General features: G+C 35.1%; 1 protein-coding gene across 1 annotated transcript in view; it reads right to left on the reverse strand.

Annotated features, from left to right (window-relative positions):
• Positions 1-5,134: 5,134 nt before the first annotated feature.
• The window catches only part of LOC149792924 (uncharacterized), a 33,739-nt gene continuing 20,505 nt past the window's right edge, over positions 5,135-18,368 (reverse strand). Inside the window, exons 5-6 of the mRNA XM_089966754.1 lie at positions 17,581-17,832; positions 5,135-10,735 (exon numbers count right to left, since the gene is read on the reverse strand). Coding sequence (XP_089822880.1) covers positions 8,964-10,735; positions 17,581-17,832 — 2,024 coding nt within the window. The 3' untranslated portion in view covers positions 5,135-8,963. The remainder of the gene's footprint in view (positions 10,736-17,580; positions 17,833-18,368) is intronic.

The following is an 18,368-nucleotide window of genomic DNA, read 5'->3' on the forward strand; positions in this document are numbered from 1 at the left end:
AACCCAACTGCTAGATGTCTTGAAAGCTGTCTACACAGCCACTGAAACTCATTTTGCTAGATGTCTTGAAAGCTGTCTACACTCGTACAGAAACCCAATTGCTAGATGTCTTGAAAGCTGTCCACACATACAGAAACCCAATTGCTAGATGTCTCGAAAGCTGTCTACATTCATACAGAAACTCAATTGGTAGATGTCTTGAAAGCTGTCTACACTTGTACAGAAACCCAACTGCTAGATGTCTTGAAAGCAGTCTACACACCCACAGAAATCCAAATGCTAGATGGCTTGAAAGCTGTCCACACTCGTACAGAAACTCAATTGCTAGATGTCATGAAAGCTGTCTACACTCATAAAAAAAACTCAAATGCTAGATGTCTCGAAAGCTGTCTCACTCATACAGAAACTCAACTGGTAGATGTCTTGAAAGCAGTCTACACACCCACAGAAACTCAATTGCTAGATGTCTTGAAAGCTGTCTATACACCCACTGAAACTCAATTGCTAGATGTCTTGAAAGCTGTCTACACTCCCACCAAAACCCAATTGCTAGATGTCTTGAAAGCAGCCTACTCATACAGAAACTCAATTGCTAGATGTCTTGAAAGCTGTCTGCACACACACAGAATCCCAGTTTCTAGATGTCTTGAAAGCTGTCACACACACAGAATTCCAATTGCTAGATGTCTTGAAAGCCGTCTACACACACACAGAAAGCCAACTGCTAGATGTCATGAAAGCTATCCACTTATACAGAAAGCTGTCCATACCCCCCACAGAATCCAAATTGCTAGATGTCTTGAAAGCTGTCCACATAACCACTGAAACTCAATTGCTAGATGTCTTGAAAGCTGTCCACACACACAGAAACCCAATTGCTAGATGTCTTGAAAGCTGTCCACATACCCACTGAAACTCAATTGGTAGATGTCTCAAAAGCTGTCTACACTCATACAGAAACTCAATTGGTAGATGTCTTGAAAGCAGTCTACACACCCACAGAAACTCAATTGCTAGATGTCTTGAAAGCTGTCTATACACCCACTGAAACTCAATTGCTAGATGTCTTGAAAGCTGTCTACCCTCCCACTGAAACCCAGTTGCTAGATGTCTTGAAAGCTGTCCACACACACACTGAAACCCAATTGCTAGATGTCTTGAAAGCTGTCTACACACACACACAATCCCAATTTCTAGATGTTGTGGAAGCTGTCACACACACAGAATCCCAATTGCTAGATGTCTTGATAGCTGTCTACACACACAGAAACCCAATTGTGAAATGTCCTGAAAGCTGTCCACACTTATACAGAAACCCAACCGATAGATGTCTTGAAATCTTTCTGTATCCCCCCCCCCACAGAATCCGAATTGCTAGATGTCTTGAAAGCTGCCCACACTCACACCCACAGAAACCCAAATGCTAGATGTCTTGAAAGCTGTCAAAGGGTCAAGAATTATACTGGGGACACATTTTGGTTAAAATTTCTTTCCATCACCAATACTTTCATAACTTCATACTTGATCAGTAATTTACTTCTGATTTCAAATGTATTATCTTCACATTCTCAATACTCTTTGTACCACCCCTGTCCATGGGTTCTGTCCTTGAGTGGGGTCACAGGGTAAATAATTATGACTGGGGTCAAGGGTAAATATTTATGACTAAGGTCATGGGTTAAATAATTATGATTGGGGTCATGGGCTAGATAATTATGATTCAGGTCTTGGGCTAAATAATTATGATTTGGGTCATGGGCTAAATAATTATGATTGGGGTCGGGGCTAAATAATTATGATTGGGGTTATGGGCTAAATAATTATGATTGAGGCACATTTTTGTTAAAGTTTATTTCATGTTTCAAGTCATTTTTCAGTACTTGCATCATAGTAAAACCCTAACCAATTCACTTTATGTTTGAAATATATCACATGACCTTTTATCTCAATAGCACTCTATCACCTGGATTGGGCCCCATAGTAAGGAATTATGATGAGGACACAGCTGTTAGTTAAAGCTGTTGTTTACAGTGTTTTGATCACTTATATTTTCATAACCTTTGTACTAATCCACTTCATATTTGGAATATAATGTCACCGTACACACCCCTTCTGTTGATACCATTCCTGCCCCTGGGTGTAATCATGGGATCAAGTATTATAGACACATTTTAGTTTTTTAAAAATTCAATGCACTTGTAGCTCAGTAATCCTGTATCCATTCATGTCCAAAAAATGACATCACCACCTACACCCCCATCTCTCACTGCCACTCCTTCCCTTGGGTGGGGCCATTGGGTCAGTAATTATAATAGGGACACACTTTTAGATGTTTTTTGTCTGCTCATTTTCCCTTAACACCATCTCCGATTAAGTTCAGATTTTGAATATAATATCATCACATGCTCCCCTTCTCTCAGCACCACTTTTGTCCTCAAGTTTGACTGGCTAGTGTGGTTCAGAATTACGTTCAGGATACATTATGCTTACAGTAATTTCATTCCTTTTTTCTCTGCAACTCCTTACCCCATGCACTTTATGTTTAAAATAAGATCGTGTTACATTTAAAATAAGGACCATCACATACTCCTCTCCCCTCAGTTCCACTCCTGCCTTTAGGTAGGGCCATGGGGTTAAGAATTATATTGGGGACGACATAGTTTGGTTTAAGTTTTCTTTTTTTTCTTGTTAAATGTTATACATCTTTTATGCTATGGGAGTGTGTGGGTAGGTAGGTAGGCAGAATGTCAGCACAATGTTGGTTATGAAATGCCAATTTAAGTTCAAATGTTAATAATTAAAATGATTAAAAGTTCTAATGCAAAGATAAAAGATAGCACCAAAAAAATCTTTCTTTAGAGAAGGGACCCAGATCCTTTTTGTCTGAATTTATTTTGTGCATGATAATGTTTGCACTGGTTTGTGCATGATAATGTTTACACTAGCTACTGGTGACAAGAAAAAGTAGAGGTGAGCACAGATTATACTCTGCTTTAACCGTTCATATTTTTTAGTATTCTTTTACCCCATTTACTTCACATTTAGAATGTTACACCACACATTTACCTCCCCTTTCTACACACATTTACCTCCCCTTTCTACTCTTAGCCCATTGTCAAGTCACAGGTCATGTTTTTTTTTTTTATGTTGGATACTTTTAAGTTATTCAAGTTTTTATTCCATTGGACACTAACTAGCAACAAATCTGCTCAAAATTTGAGAAGAAAAAAAAAGATAAATTAGGCCTAACAAGCTTAGCCAGTCAGGTACAGGATCATTTCAGTATTATGTATAGATCATTCAGAATCATACACATTTGAGATTTTGCTGATACAGTAGAACCTCTCTTGAAAGACCACTCCTTCTGCCAAATAATAATGGTCTCTCAAAACAGGTGGTCTCTTAAGACAGGTCAGAACACTATGTACTATATAAATCCATACACTGAGAATTTGGTTTCCCAAGACAGGTGATCTCTCATAGCAGTGGTCTTTCAAGACAGGTTTTACTGTATAAGCCTATTTACCATGTTTAATCCAAAACCTTTTTATTGGGAGTTAACAAGCTCAGTACATTAGATGCAAGATCACCTCAATAATATGGGCAGGTCATGGAGTCATAATAGCACAATCAGCTCAGAAATATCTCTAGAGTGGAGAAAGGTCACCTTCTCGACATATTGATATTTCTTGCTCAAAATAAAACTCATTCAACATCTTAATATAAGCCTTATCACCAAGTTTGTTCTTTGCATATTTGTCAGATAAACTTGTATGTGATCAGCTTAGCTTGTTACCAATCCAGAGATTTAATTTCAATCAGAGTTTGCATTTAGCAAAAGGTTTTCTACCTCATAAACCATGGGTGACACCCAGGAAGCAATAGTTGCTTAAGGAGATATATATATATATATATATATATATATATATATATATATATATATATATATATATATATATATATATATATATAGAGAGAGAGAGAGAGAGAGAGAGAGAGAGAGAGAGAGAGAGAGAATGTGTGTGTGTGTGTTAGTTTCTTTATTACATTGCTGTATACATGTCTATTTACCCAGGTCTTAACCCCATAGTAATTGTATACTGTGAGAGGGATTAGAAATCAATCAGCACTGCATCACTGTTAACATAACTACATACAAAACACTTGACAAAGACGGAATCACAAGTGACAATAGCAATTATCTTCTTGTCCAGCAGCTTCAGGTGTAATAAATACCTAATTACAATTACAACTGGAGATAACTAGGTTCCCAAAAGCATCTATACTCATAATCAAAGCTCTTCAAATTTGCTGACAGCCAAATTTTTCTGTCCCAACACGAGTCAGGGCTTGATTAAAGGAGGGTGTGTGTGGGAAAATCAGGTGTCCTGGGCCACCTACTCATAACAGCCCCACAGGTTACAACTTGAATGACTTTGGTCAGGCAGCATTTTTAACAATATTAACGCTTACAAGTATCACACTCACAAAAGAAAAAAATGAATTTAACTGTGTGTGCCCATCATGTAGACAAGACCCTTTGTATTATGTTCCCCAGGCCCCCAAAGCGTAAATCCAGCCCTGAAGTCCAGTTTAGTGAAGTTTCAAGGTACATGGTATGAACAGGTATCTATTTAAAAGAGTAATAAATATTATATAAATGAAGAACAGCAATTTCATATATGGCACTAATTTATTTTATCTAATGTGTGCTTGTATGTGTGCAAAGATAGTCGACCGGGGATGGCTGTTTACAAAACTGTAACCATGAGGCAAAGATCCAAGAAGTTAGGAATGGAGTATTTAAGTCAATAACTGAACTTACAGCCATCAATCAACTATTGTATAACAGTCATTCTAATGTCTTGCTAACCAATCAAATGATCCAGCTTATGTGAAAAAGTAACTGCATTCGAACTCCATGTGTTTGGGTTGGTCAAGTGGTCAGACATTTGTCTTAATGAAGCTTTAAATATGTTAAAACTACAATTTAAAATCTTAACTAATGAATTTTAATTAATCTATCATCCAAATTTTGATAAAATTGTAACCTCTTAATCCTCCTGATTTTCTGTCAAGGAGGAAAATATGATGTAAAGAAATGTGCACTAATCATTGGACAAAGCTTTCTCCATTTTTCGAAGAGCTTTATATGACAAAGCACAGCCTGACAATATTCTTTAGCATAAATACATTGCATAAACTTCGATAAAATAGTATCACATCAATGTATGTACATCATTTACAAGTTCAAGTAGACAACACTGATATAAGATACGTGCAATGAAAACCGAATCTAATTCTTGATAAATACTGCCAACCAAAGACTTGGCATAGCAATGAAGGGTCATACATACATACATGCATATTACTAAAAACACCTGAAGTACCTCTACAAAAAACGATTTTGATTTAATATGACAAGTGCTTTTTGTAGGCCTTAACTATGTAAAATGTTTGTCTTACAACCAAAGTCAACCATAATTATCCCATTCAACTAGTTTTGTTTTTAAGGAAACTTTATGTTGTGACATGAAATTCATTACACTCAGTGATGTGTGTTTTGGTTATCCCTCTTACTTTTACTATACAGTGGAACCTTTCTTGAAAGACCACCCCTTCTGCCAAAACATAATGGTCTCTCATGACAGGTGGTCTCTCATAACAGGTTATAACACTATATAATCTCTAAATCTGTACATGGAGAACCTGGTCTCTCAAGACAGGCGGTCTCTCAAGACAGGTTTTACTGTAGTGTAAATTGTTCAAAATATTTGTCTTCAAGAATCCAAATCATGCCATGATTTTATCTCAACTTATGACTTGTGGTGGGAGTGGGGAAAAGCAACATCAAAAGTGTTCTTTTATACATTTCATTTTTGAAGTGAAAAGAAAAACTGACACAGAGATATAATAATGTGACTATCAGGTAAAAACTATCAAGTTTTGTTTTTTTACATTATTATGACTATCGATCATAATTTCTACCAAAATTATTATTGCTCTAGTTGCAACTAAAACAATCAAAAATACAACAAAACCTAAAAATGTAAATGCATACCAGTAAATGATAAAAAAAATAACTGGTTTTCACAAAGAACGTTATGAAAACTACACTAAAATATGTTACCCAAAAAATGAGTCTAAAAATGATTCAAACCTTTCAAAGTAAGGTTTGTAGCTCTAAAATCCAAGGTAAAATTGGAGTAAGCTGAATATTTGACTAAGAAGGAAAAGACCTGTACAGACAAAGTAATAACAGTGCCAGTGAGCTTTAAATTCTCAAAGGATTTCATTGACATGAGCCAAGGTTGACAAGTCAAAAACTGACACCATGGTTGACATGGATGAAATTAACATGGGAAAAGGCTGACAAGGTTGAAATTGACATGGGCTAAGGCTGACAAGGCCAAAATTGACAACAAAGATGACAAGGCTAAAATTGACATGTGCCAAGGCTGATATTGTCATGACCAAGTATGACAAGGCTGAAATTAACAGGGGCTAAGGTTGACGAGGCTGAAATTGACATGGGCAAAATTGACATGGGCAAACACTGAAATAGGCAAGAGGTTGACAAGGCTGAAATTGACATGGGCTAAGGTTGACAAGGCTAAAATTGACACCAAGGCTGACAAGACCGAAAGTGATATAGGCAAAGGATGGCTTTCAAAAATATATTCCACACTTCTGTGTGTGTTTATATGAACTTGACTGCATACATATGGTCCCTGAACTGCCATTACACAGTGTGCTATCACATTAAGGCGTATAGGATTTGTTTCACCTATAGGCCAACAACAAAGGCAGATCCAGCTGGGATGCTTAGTTTACATTAGTAAATATGCTATTCAAAAATCATAAATTAGATGGATGTACAAAAAAAGGAGAATGTTGTCACTGATGACAGGTGTGCAAAGGTGTGTTCAAAGCTCCGTCTCAAATCACACAATTTCTTTCTTCAATGTATGATATAATTGGAGTTTTACAAATGCAACCTGCCTCCAAAATTCAAAATGTCCAAAATACCCCAAACAACATTTACAAGTTTTTAAAATACATTCAAGTTTAACCAGTTAATCAACATACTCATATAAACAACCAATCATATTTCTCTTGCTGAGAACAAGCACGATTTAAGTAATTGTTTTATTCAGAGTTTTATTACAAATGCCATGCAAAAATGTGCAACAAAAGAAAAAACTTTAAATAAATAGAAAGAATGACTTAAATGAACTGAAAAATCAAGAATAAAATGGACACACAAAAATTTCTTTAAATGCCCCGAAACCTGAATAAGATCTTATATATACGGAGGGCCAAGTGGTCTGAAGCACTTGCCTTTGCTGATCACTGCCATCTAACTGCTGTCTGTAAGGGTCAGAGTCTAAAGTTTGGCCAATGTGGGTATGTAAGAAAGTTTGCCAGTAGCTTCCCATGGGTCATTGGTTCCTACTAGGGTTTTTTGGGTTACTCCAACATCAGCTATATTGACCAACATGTGCTGAAAAATGGTGTTAAACCCACCATGACAACAACAAAAATAATAAAAAGACACAAATTACTCAGTCTAAAAATATAAGAGGATAAACTATATCTGCAAATAAACACACCAAAATAATTTAACTGATCCATATCTTGTAGTTTCCATGACAACATACTAAACTTGATTTGAGATGATACAGAGATATGTCCTCTTCTACTACAGTTCTGCATAACATGTGAACAGATTTTTTTATACATTCATTATCATTTTTATGAAGTCAGCTTGCAAAAATATATTTAAATTCTTACCTAAGTTATCCAAAAGACCTAATGTACCCAGTATATCATTTCACTCAATTAACTCAGTGTATCATTTTACTCAATTAACCCAGTGTATCATTTCACTCAATTAACCCAGTGTATCATTTCACTCAATTAACCCAGTGTATCATTTCACTCAATTACTGATTAATGACTTAAAACTAGTATGGTTGATGAATACCCTCTTCTCTATCACTCAATATTAATAAACAAAATACAAATTAATTCACAGAAAACAATGTTATAAAAAAATGTTTCTATTAAAATTCATTCCTATTGTTTTAAACTTAAGTTCATGTACAATGTAAAAACATTTCTAAAAATTGCAATGCAGCAGTACTGGAAATGGATGCAGCTTAAGAAAATAATTCAATGTGTTTTAATACACTAGCTACTTAATACAATTACTACACAATTAGGATAATATATACACACACATGAATAATATACACACGACAGGCACAATGTACATATGACTGTACACAATTAGGATAATATATACACACACATGAATAATATACACACAACAGGCACAATGTACATGTGACTACACAAAATGCTTATACATGAATAATAATATGCATAAAATATGTACACATAAACGAAAACATGCTGGCATGGAAAATAAGCCAAAAAGAGCCTCCTGTATTATTGTAACAAAACAAAAAGCATACATTTGTGTGTAGAGAAATATGAAGTCTAAGATTTATGATGACTTCCACATGTCTAAATAAGAGCTAGATGCTTCTCTAATTACTTTGTTTATATTCTGCAAATTCTTTCTTTCTATTGCTCTGCGATTTATCATCTTTATTTATGATTCTATTTAATCTGGTTGATAACCATTCATGTCAAAACTTAATAATAGATCCATACTACATTCCACCATCAACCAACAAATATAACCTTTGAAAAGTAAGAGTATAATCCTATATTTCTGATTTTACACTTTCATTTTCTTAATAAAATCTAATTTCGAGTTAATACTATCAAAGGACTCTTTGTTTGGCATACATGTAAATAAGATCAAACTGCTCAAAGTCTTTGAAACGTTTTTCACACTGAATTGTATCGGTGAGCCCAACAACATCAAAAACAATGATAATCAGGAAAAAAATGAGTTAAGAAGCAACGTAAAAGTATTTTCAGATGGCCTATCAAATGATATTAGAAACTCCCATGCATCGTTTTGCATGGAATGAGAGCGATGACCTCCATCTGTAAATTTTGTTACATTTGTGACACCTGTATGTCTTCCCACCATGTAACCCCCTTATGTGCTCCATGAGACTTGTCTTACAGTTACATCCTGTGCCACAGATTTTACAAATAAACATGGCTGATGGGTTTCCATGAAACATTCGCTCATGTCTCAGAAGTTCTCGGCGTGACATAAATCTTTTATCACACCTTTCACAACAGTATGGCTTTAGAGTTGGATGCGAATTCATGTGTTCCTTCAGATTTATTAGGGAACTGAAGTTCCTGTTACAAATTGTACACATATATCTTGATGATCTTTCATGAAAAGTCCTCAAATGGACTTGAAGACCAAGCCGGGATTTGAACCCTGTTCCACAAAAGTCACAATGTATAACTTCTTCCTCTTTAATTGCAGCTAAAATAGCCAGCTGAGAGGGAGAAAGATCCAAAGCTGGTGGTTCTGAACCTTGCAGATTTAAAGTTTCCTGACCACCGCTGAGACTATTTGTAAAATCTAAACCAGTCTGCTGCTGATTAAATGCACCATGATCTTCAGAGTAACCTCCCCTTAAATTAATCTGACCTGAACTTCCTGGGCTAGAATCATTTGAATGCCTTGTATTAGTTTCTGTCCTTGTTCGGTTATTGGATGAAAATAAAATTCTTGATGATAACTGCTCATGGGATTTTTCTGGTGACTTATGGATAATGCTTTCACTCCTTATTAAACTAGAAGTAGGATGAGTCCCAGGTGGACCTCTCTGGTCTCTTTCTTCCTGACTCTGGATACTGGGTAATTGGTTTGTGGATATTGAAATGCTAGACACTGTATCAGTGGATACTGGTATACTAGATGTAGGGTTTGTAAAAATATCATCTGGCTCAACTCTTTGCAAAACGTGGGAATTAGACTCTGGAAAAACTGGTCCCCCTTGATTCTGAGATAGATTACCTTGATTCATGCTCAAATGCAAGGATAAATCCTGCCTTCTGTCAAAATAGAGAAAAGGGTTTTGACTTTGGAAACAGGTGCTCTCAGTTTCATTATGATGTCCATACGATAAATGTCTCTGCCGCTTTGGACTTGATCTTTTGGAAATGGATTCTTTTCTTTGTTCACCATGGGATCGGCTGAATGCTGCTGCAAAATGTGGCAGAAAAGGCATGGATGAAAAACAGTGCTCAAAATTCATTGGCTGACCCATCAAAAGATTTCTTTCATCAGATCCCTCATCAGGGTTGTGCATTTCACCAGCCACTGGACCACTTTCATATCCATCTACTGATACTGTCCTGTTTTTATTTTTTAAATTGGCCAGAATTTTTTGAACTGTCTCCGCAAGTTGCTCACCATTAATTCTTTTAACTGGTCTTTGCTCCGCTGTATCAACATTTGATAAATCAATTGTGGTGACAATGCTGTTGTCTTTATTTTGATTGGTTGCTCCTTCATCGCCATGACAATGATCTCCAGAATTAACCTCTGGCCTGATATGAGATGACACAGTGGAAGACTTATTTGACAGATCAAGCTCTTCAATCTCCATAAGATCCTCACTAATCTGGCATGGTTTTGCTATTGAGGACACTGAATGCTGGGGTGGGACGGTCTCAAGCAAGTGATCTCCACTGTGCAGAGAAAGATTAACTGCCTCATTTACGGGCTGATTTCTGTTTGTCATTGACTGGACAAAGCTGGATGCGATCACAAGATCTTCTGAGTCATCTGAAATAAAGACATGCCATAATTATCTTCCTTATACTTAAGATAAGTGGAATCTGCAGACTGCAGCTTGAGCCAGTGTGCCATAAAGTAACAGCCTATCAATCAATATACAGATACATCCTAGTATTTTCCTAACAATATATCTGTAATATTATTTTGACAATGACAACTTTATGATTGAATCATGTGATGCATGAACTATTTTTCCTCAGATCAAAAACCTTGTTCTTAATGTTGACAACCATATGATGATCATGGTATGTGGATAATCTGATCATTCTACCTGTGAACCAAACAATTCAACAACTCAATGTCACCAGGCATGTCAGAAACTCAATGTCACCAGACCTGTCAGCAACTCAATGTCACCAGACATGTCAGCAAGTCAATGTTACCAGACCTGTCAGCAACTCAATGTCACCAGACATGTCAGCAACTCAATGTCACCAGACCTGTCAGCAACTCAATGTCACCAGACATGTCAGCAAGTCAATGTTACCAGACCTGTCAGCAACTCAATGTCACCAAACCAGTCAACAACTCAATGTCACCAGTCATGTCATCAATTCAATGTCACCAGACATGACAACAATTCAGTTTCACAAGACATGTCAGCAATTCAATGTCACCAGGCCTGTCAGCAATTCAATGTCGCCAGACATGTCAGCAATTCAATGTCACCAGACATGTCAACAACTCAATGTCAAAAGACGTGTCAGCAATTCAATGTCACCAGGCCTGTCAGCAATTCAATGTCACCAGACATGTCAGCAATTCAATGTCACAAGACATGCCAGCAATTCAATGTCACCAGACATGTCAGCAATTCAATGTCACCAGACCTGTCAACAACTCAATGTCAAAAGACGTCAGCAATTCAATGTCACCAGGCCTGTCAGCAATTCAATGTCACCAGACATGTCAGCAATTCAATGTCACAAGACATGCCAGCAATTCAATGTCACCAGACATGTCAGCTCCTCAATGCCAACAGACATGTCATCAACTCAATGCCACCAGACCTGTCAGCAATTCAATGTCACCAGATAGGTTAGCAACTCAATGCCACCAGACATGTCAGCAAGTGCCCCATGTTCAATGCAATCAGCTGGCTATAACAAACTCATATACATCCTTGTGCACTGAGCCATATAAACTGCTTTGCAATTTTTCTCTTTTTTTTTCTCCAAAATGAGCTCAAATAAAGTGAACACATATACAAGATAAAGTTTTATTACAGTGACAAAGGTGTATTATCAAAACAGTTGAGCTTTGTTGATTGTCAGGAACATACCAGTAACAAAATGAACATAAATCATGGCATTCTGCATGGACTTTATTTTGCTGGACCTTTAAATTCATGGTTTGAAGCAACCACAAAATCCACAAAAATTGGTACCTGACAAAAAAATAGAATATTGCAAATTTAAATAAAGCCAAATTATTGCTTAGAAATATTTTGTTGGGATAAATACTGAAGGTAATCTGTCATTATTGTAGCTCCTCCTCCCCAGTTTTTGGATGGTAAGAGTGTGCTGATGGTCACACTAAATGTTTTTATGAGTAAAGATTAGTAAAGAACAAATTTGATCAAATCGATGGCTTCTGTCAGTGTTTACTGTATGTTATAATAGTTAGGGGATCATAAAATCATTACTTTTATTAATTGAAAAATCAAGTTCAGCTTTTAAACACTACTCAATCCAGTTGGAGTGGATTGTAATATAAATAAAAACAAAAACAGTAGGGTACCAGCTAGAATATTATATTGGTATTGAATAGTCTGCATAAATCTGTACTTAAAACATGCAGTGTTGTCTGAGAAAAATGAACAGACATCCACACTGTACATATCAGATCTTCATTGAATATCCATCCATGTTTAAGATGACAATGCTAATAGAAATTTAATCATTAGGCTATTCTCTTTAATAATGGACCAATACTACAGTCACTTTGCAAGGAATGGTTTGACAAAATAAACAAGACCACAGAACTGAGGACAACAACTTATGCACATATAAGAGCAAATACATGATGGGAACAGTGTTCACAAGTCATTGAACAAAGATGACAGGTCAATCATTGGATTGACTCTTTTTATGTGGAACTCAGGTTTGATAATTCTATGACAGCCAACTACAGCTGCAAAACATAAACAGCTGAGTTAGCTATTTCCTTACTTACTACAATAGAACCTCTATTGAAAGACCATCCCTTCTGCCAAATAATAATGGACTCTCAAAACAGGTGGTCTCTTACAACAGGTCAGAACACTATGTATTAAATAAATCCATACACTGAGAATTTGGTCTTCCAAGACGGATGGTCTCTCACTTGTAAATGTGACCAAGGAGAGTAAAGGAATCAAGCAAAAGGTGTACTCAGTGACTGAAAAGCTGTGCATCATAGAGAGGGTTCATGATGGTGAAGCGAGAGCCAAAGTTTGCAATGAACTAAATATTGCTGAGTTGACACTTCGAGTTTGGCTTAATGATGAGCAGAAACTTCAGGATTACTTACATGATATTGATTCAGATGAAGGGTTCAAACAAAAATGAGCACGGACTGCACAAGATACCAAATTAGATGATGCTGTGTACACATGGTTCACACAGCAACGTGAACAAGGTGTTCCCATCTCTGGAACAATTCTGAAGACCCAAGCAGAGAAAATGGCAAATATTATGAACAATGAACCTCATTTTAGGGCAAGCCAAGGATGGCTTTGGAGATTCTAGGCCGACATGGAATTAAACAATTCGTTGTCAGGAGAGATACGCTCAGCGAATCAGGAAGCTGCATGTAATTATCCAAACCAGCTCAGAGAGATAATCATCTGTGAACAATACAAAGAAGACCAAATGTTTTAATATTGCCATACGGTGGCTGGAGACCCGAAATGTTGACTATGGAAAGATCATACAGTTCAGAAATTTGTGGGATTTTGCTCGACGGCAGAGAAATCAAGGAGTAACGCAAACAAAATTCGCTGATTTTTTCAAAATGTGAAGTTATATTTGTCAAGCATTTCACAAACGTCAAGTATTATTGTGTTCAAATTTACATTGTTTTAAACTTGTAGATCCATTAAATTCATGTTGGTAATGACTAACCCTTGTGATTTTTTTTCTTCATTTTACTTCTACCACAATCAAATCTATCTATCTATATATCTATCTATCAATGTTTCTCAAAAAGAGTGTCCATCTTTTGTATTGAAAAAACCCATCTAAGTTGGATCAAGCAATAAAACTAGAATATATCCAATTCTACACACAAATTAGTGATGCAGTACTCAATGTGTGAAGTGGTACACATCTTAAGCAAACGGAAACCATGTGGAATAATTTTTTGATGATCTCCTCAATATACTGTAATTTATCCTGAAATTAATGTTGCTCTATGAGGAAAAAACAAAGTACACCGTTATGAAGAGATATTTATTCACAGTTAATCTCAGCTCAATTATAAATTGAGTATTCAACACTCAAACCTGCCAATCCTCCTCCCCCTTTGCCGTTACGTTGATCCCTTATTGGTTTTGGCTTTTTTTAATAGGTCCCTCGATAACTCGCACCTCACTTATAATGCGGTCATTGTTTTTGTGCGTGAGTTATCGAAGGAGAGGGGTGTGTGTGTATATATATATATATATATATATACACACACAACACACACACACATATATAGAGTTTAAATGTTGTTTTTTATGAGTTTATTGTGGTATAACTGTCAGCTGCCGAATCACAAAGTAAATAACGCCCAAAGGGCATTATGTAACTGTGTGAGTCAGCAACTGACAGTTTATACCATGATAAACTCAGGAAAAAATGTTAAACTCTTATAATTGCAATTCTTTATAATTTTTTAAATTTTTTTTATTGTTATTTTGTTTATAAAAAAAAAAGATATCAATTTTAGTCTTGTTTAATGAATTCTTGTTAAGGGCATCTGCTACATAGCTATTTATAGAAATGGGGATTGTCCATTTGCAATGTAATAGCTATGTCTACACCAAACAAAATAATTCTACCAATGGTAGGTGATCTAAGGTTTTGAACGTTCCACATCATGGTCTTAATCTTTTATCTAAATTGGCATGTTTTCTGAGAAGTTCAATATTCAGAGCAAAGGATGTGTTGTTTTGCTTCACATACAAATGACTCTTGGATTTGTTTGACACTCTTATGAGTTCATTGTCACATGGCCAAATCGTATATTGCCAGACATGTGAGTAACCAATTTTTGCTTTTTTAATCTATTTATTTTGGTGTTCACTAATAGCTTAGGCTACCTACAAGGCATACTTACAAATGAAATTAAGACTATTGGTAAATAATTATAGTGATGGAGTCCAATAGTCAAACAGTGCAAGACACTGACCATGACAGTTATGATGCGGAGTAGCAGGATTTTTACCCCCACCCTCCCTATCGTAACAATTAAGGTCAGTGCCTTACACTGTAGGACTGTGAATTTGATTGTTATAATGTTAGTATCTGACCCACCCCCTCCAATCCCATATCCCATTTACCTCTAGTTTTAAATTCATTTGTAACTAGCCACAGTAAAAGTGCTGTACAACATGGCTACAACGTTCTTCTTGGAAGATTTTGAGTTTCCCATTTTTTTTCCCCCAAACCTAATCAACGAAAAAATTATTTATCTTCAGAAAAATTAAAAAGATTTGTTATCTGGTTCTGTCAAATCAATTTATTAAATTTTCTAAATAAAATATAAACCCACCATTTTTATTTTGTTTTAAAAGGCATGCAGTGTGTATGCCTTCCTATTCAGTGTGGACATTAGTTTATTTGCACGAGACACTATTTGTAGAAATATAAAGCAGTTCTTCTTACAGTTTTTACAGAGATAAATGCAACTGGGTGGGTCTGATCACATGGTTTGATCTGACCAATTGAAATCTTCCCTACATTTATTCAATTATCTTTTGAACAGGACATTATGCTAATAGCCTGAAGCAAAAATAAATAAGATAATATGTAACAGTGATAATAATAATATTGATAATGGTATTGTTCAAATAATAATATTGATAATGGTATTGTCCAAATAATAATAATGATAATGGTATTGTTTAAATACTAATAATGATAATGGTATTGTTCAAATAATAATAATGATAATGGTATTGTTCAAATAATAATAATGATAATGGTATTGTTCAAATACTAATATTGATAATGGTATTGTTCAAATAATAATAATGATAATGGTATTGTTCAAATAATAATAATGATAATGGTATTGTTCAAATACTAATATTGATAATGGTATTGTTCAAATAATAATAATGATAATGGTATTGTTCAAATACTAATATTGATAATGGTATTGTTCAAATAATAATAATGATAATGGTATTGTTCAAATAATAATAATGATAATGGTATTGTTCAAATAATAATAATGATAATGGTATTGTTCAAATAATAATAATGATAATGGTATTGTTCAAATAATAATAATGATAATGGTATTGTTCAAATAATAATAATGATAATGGTATTGTTTAAATAATAATAATGATAATGGTATTGTTTAAATAATAATATTGATAATGGTATTATTTAAATAATAATAATGATAATGGTATTGTCCAAATAATAATAATGATAATGGTATTGTCCAAATAATAATATTAATAATGGTATTTGTTCTAAAAGGTGAACCAATATTCAGATGTCACTTGTGTATGAAGGTCTTTTCCCTTGGGTGACTGTGATTGACAGGTTTTAGTATATATACTTATCACTATCACGAATTCCTGAATCGTTTGCCATAATAATGCAAATAATTTGAAGTAGCCTAGGTATGTATTTATGGAACATTGGTGCACAACCACGGTGACGGAATTGTTTCAATGGAATCCTGAATTTGGTAAGGTTGGTCCTGTACTTTGTTATTTAAAACACACACACACACACACAGAGTTGTATGACTGTTAACCTCAAATAAAAATATCTGACAGAAAACTCACTATTTGTGATCATTATCAGGGTGATATAAATAACTAATGTATCATACATTATCTGGGTGATATAAATAACTAATGTATCATACATTATCAGGGTGATATAAATAACTAATGTATCATAAATTTTAAGGGTGATATAAATAACTAATGTATCATACATTATCAGGGTGATATAAATAACTAATGTATCATACATTATCAGGGTGATATAAATAACTATGTATCATACATTATCAGGGTGATATAAATAACTAATGTATCATACATTATCAGGGTGATATAAATAACTAATGTATCATATATTATCAGGGTGATATAAATAACTAATGTATCATACATTATCAGGGTGATATAAATAACTATGTATCATACATTATCAGGTGATATAAATAACTAATGTATCATACATTATCTGGGTGATATAAATAACTAATGTATCATACATTATCTGGGTGATATAAATAACTAATGTATCATACATTATCAGGGTGATATAAATAACTAATGTATCATACATTATCAGGGGATATAAATAACTAATGTATCATACATTATCAGGGTGATATAAATAACTATGTATCATACATTATCAGGGTGATATAAATAACTAATGTATCATACATTGTCAGGGTGATATAAGTAACTAATGTATTATACATTATCAGGGTGATATAAATAACTAATGTATCATACATTATCGGGTGATATAAATAACTAATGTATCATACATTATCAGGGTGATATAAATAACTAATGTATCATACATTATCAGGGTGATATAAATAACTAATGTAACATACATTTTCTAAATAGAGCTGATGGCAATCAAATTTAAGCACTGTACCTTCTTGTTTAAAGTCTGTGACAGTCTCTACAATATCAGAATCATGGGCAGTAAAAACAGTGTCCCCATTTTTCATTCCTGAAGGTGATGCTATTTGACTCTGAGAACTGTGTACATCCTGGGTGGCATGTTTTTCAACATGAAAAGTATTAAGCGAGCTTGAATTATCTTTCATGTCAGATGTCAACAGGCTCGTTGATGCCTCATTTGAAGTCTTGGTCTTTTGAGACTGCTTCTCTTCCAGACCTTTCTCTGAAAAACAAGGTCATCATATGTTTATGCTGTATTATGTACATGCAGGAATCTAACAAACTTATTTTTTCTTTTGTCTTTAAATGAGAACAAGTGAAAGAAACCACTTCAGATATTCCTTATAAAAATGTGACTTTTGTATCCTCAGACCACTGCCATAACCACCCCACTTCCTTCCCCTATGGCTTCAATGTAACCACCCCACTTCCTTCTCCTATGGCTTCAATGTAACCACCCCACTTTCTTCCCCTATGGCTTCAATGTAACCACCCCACTTCCTTCCCCTACGGCTTCAATGTAACCACCCCACTTCCTTCCCCTATGGCTTCAATGTAACCACCCCACTTCCTTCCCCTATGGCTTCAATGTAACCACCCCACTTCCTTCCCCTATGGCTTCAATGTAACCAACCCACTTCCTTCCCCTATGGCTTCAATGTAACCACCCCACTTCCTTCCCCTATGGCTTCAATGAGAATCCAAGACCTTGGTCGTCATACATCACAAAAATCAGGATGATTCTCCATGTAGATGGAG

The sequence above is a fragment of the Sinohyriopsis cumingii genome, chromosome 8 (assembly GCF_028554795.1).
Source record: "Sinohyriopsis cumingii isolate HCF-2022 chromosome 8, ASM2855479v2, whole genome shotgun sequence".
In the NCBI taxonomy this organism is placed as follows: Eukaryota; Metazoa; Mollusca; class Bivalvia; order Unionida; family Unionidae; genus Sinohyriopsis; species Sinohyriopsis cumingii.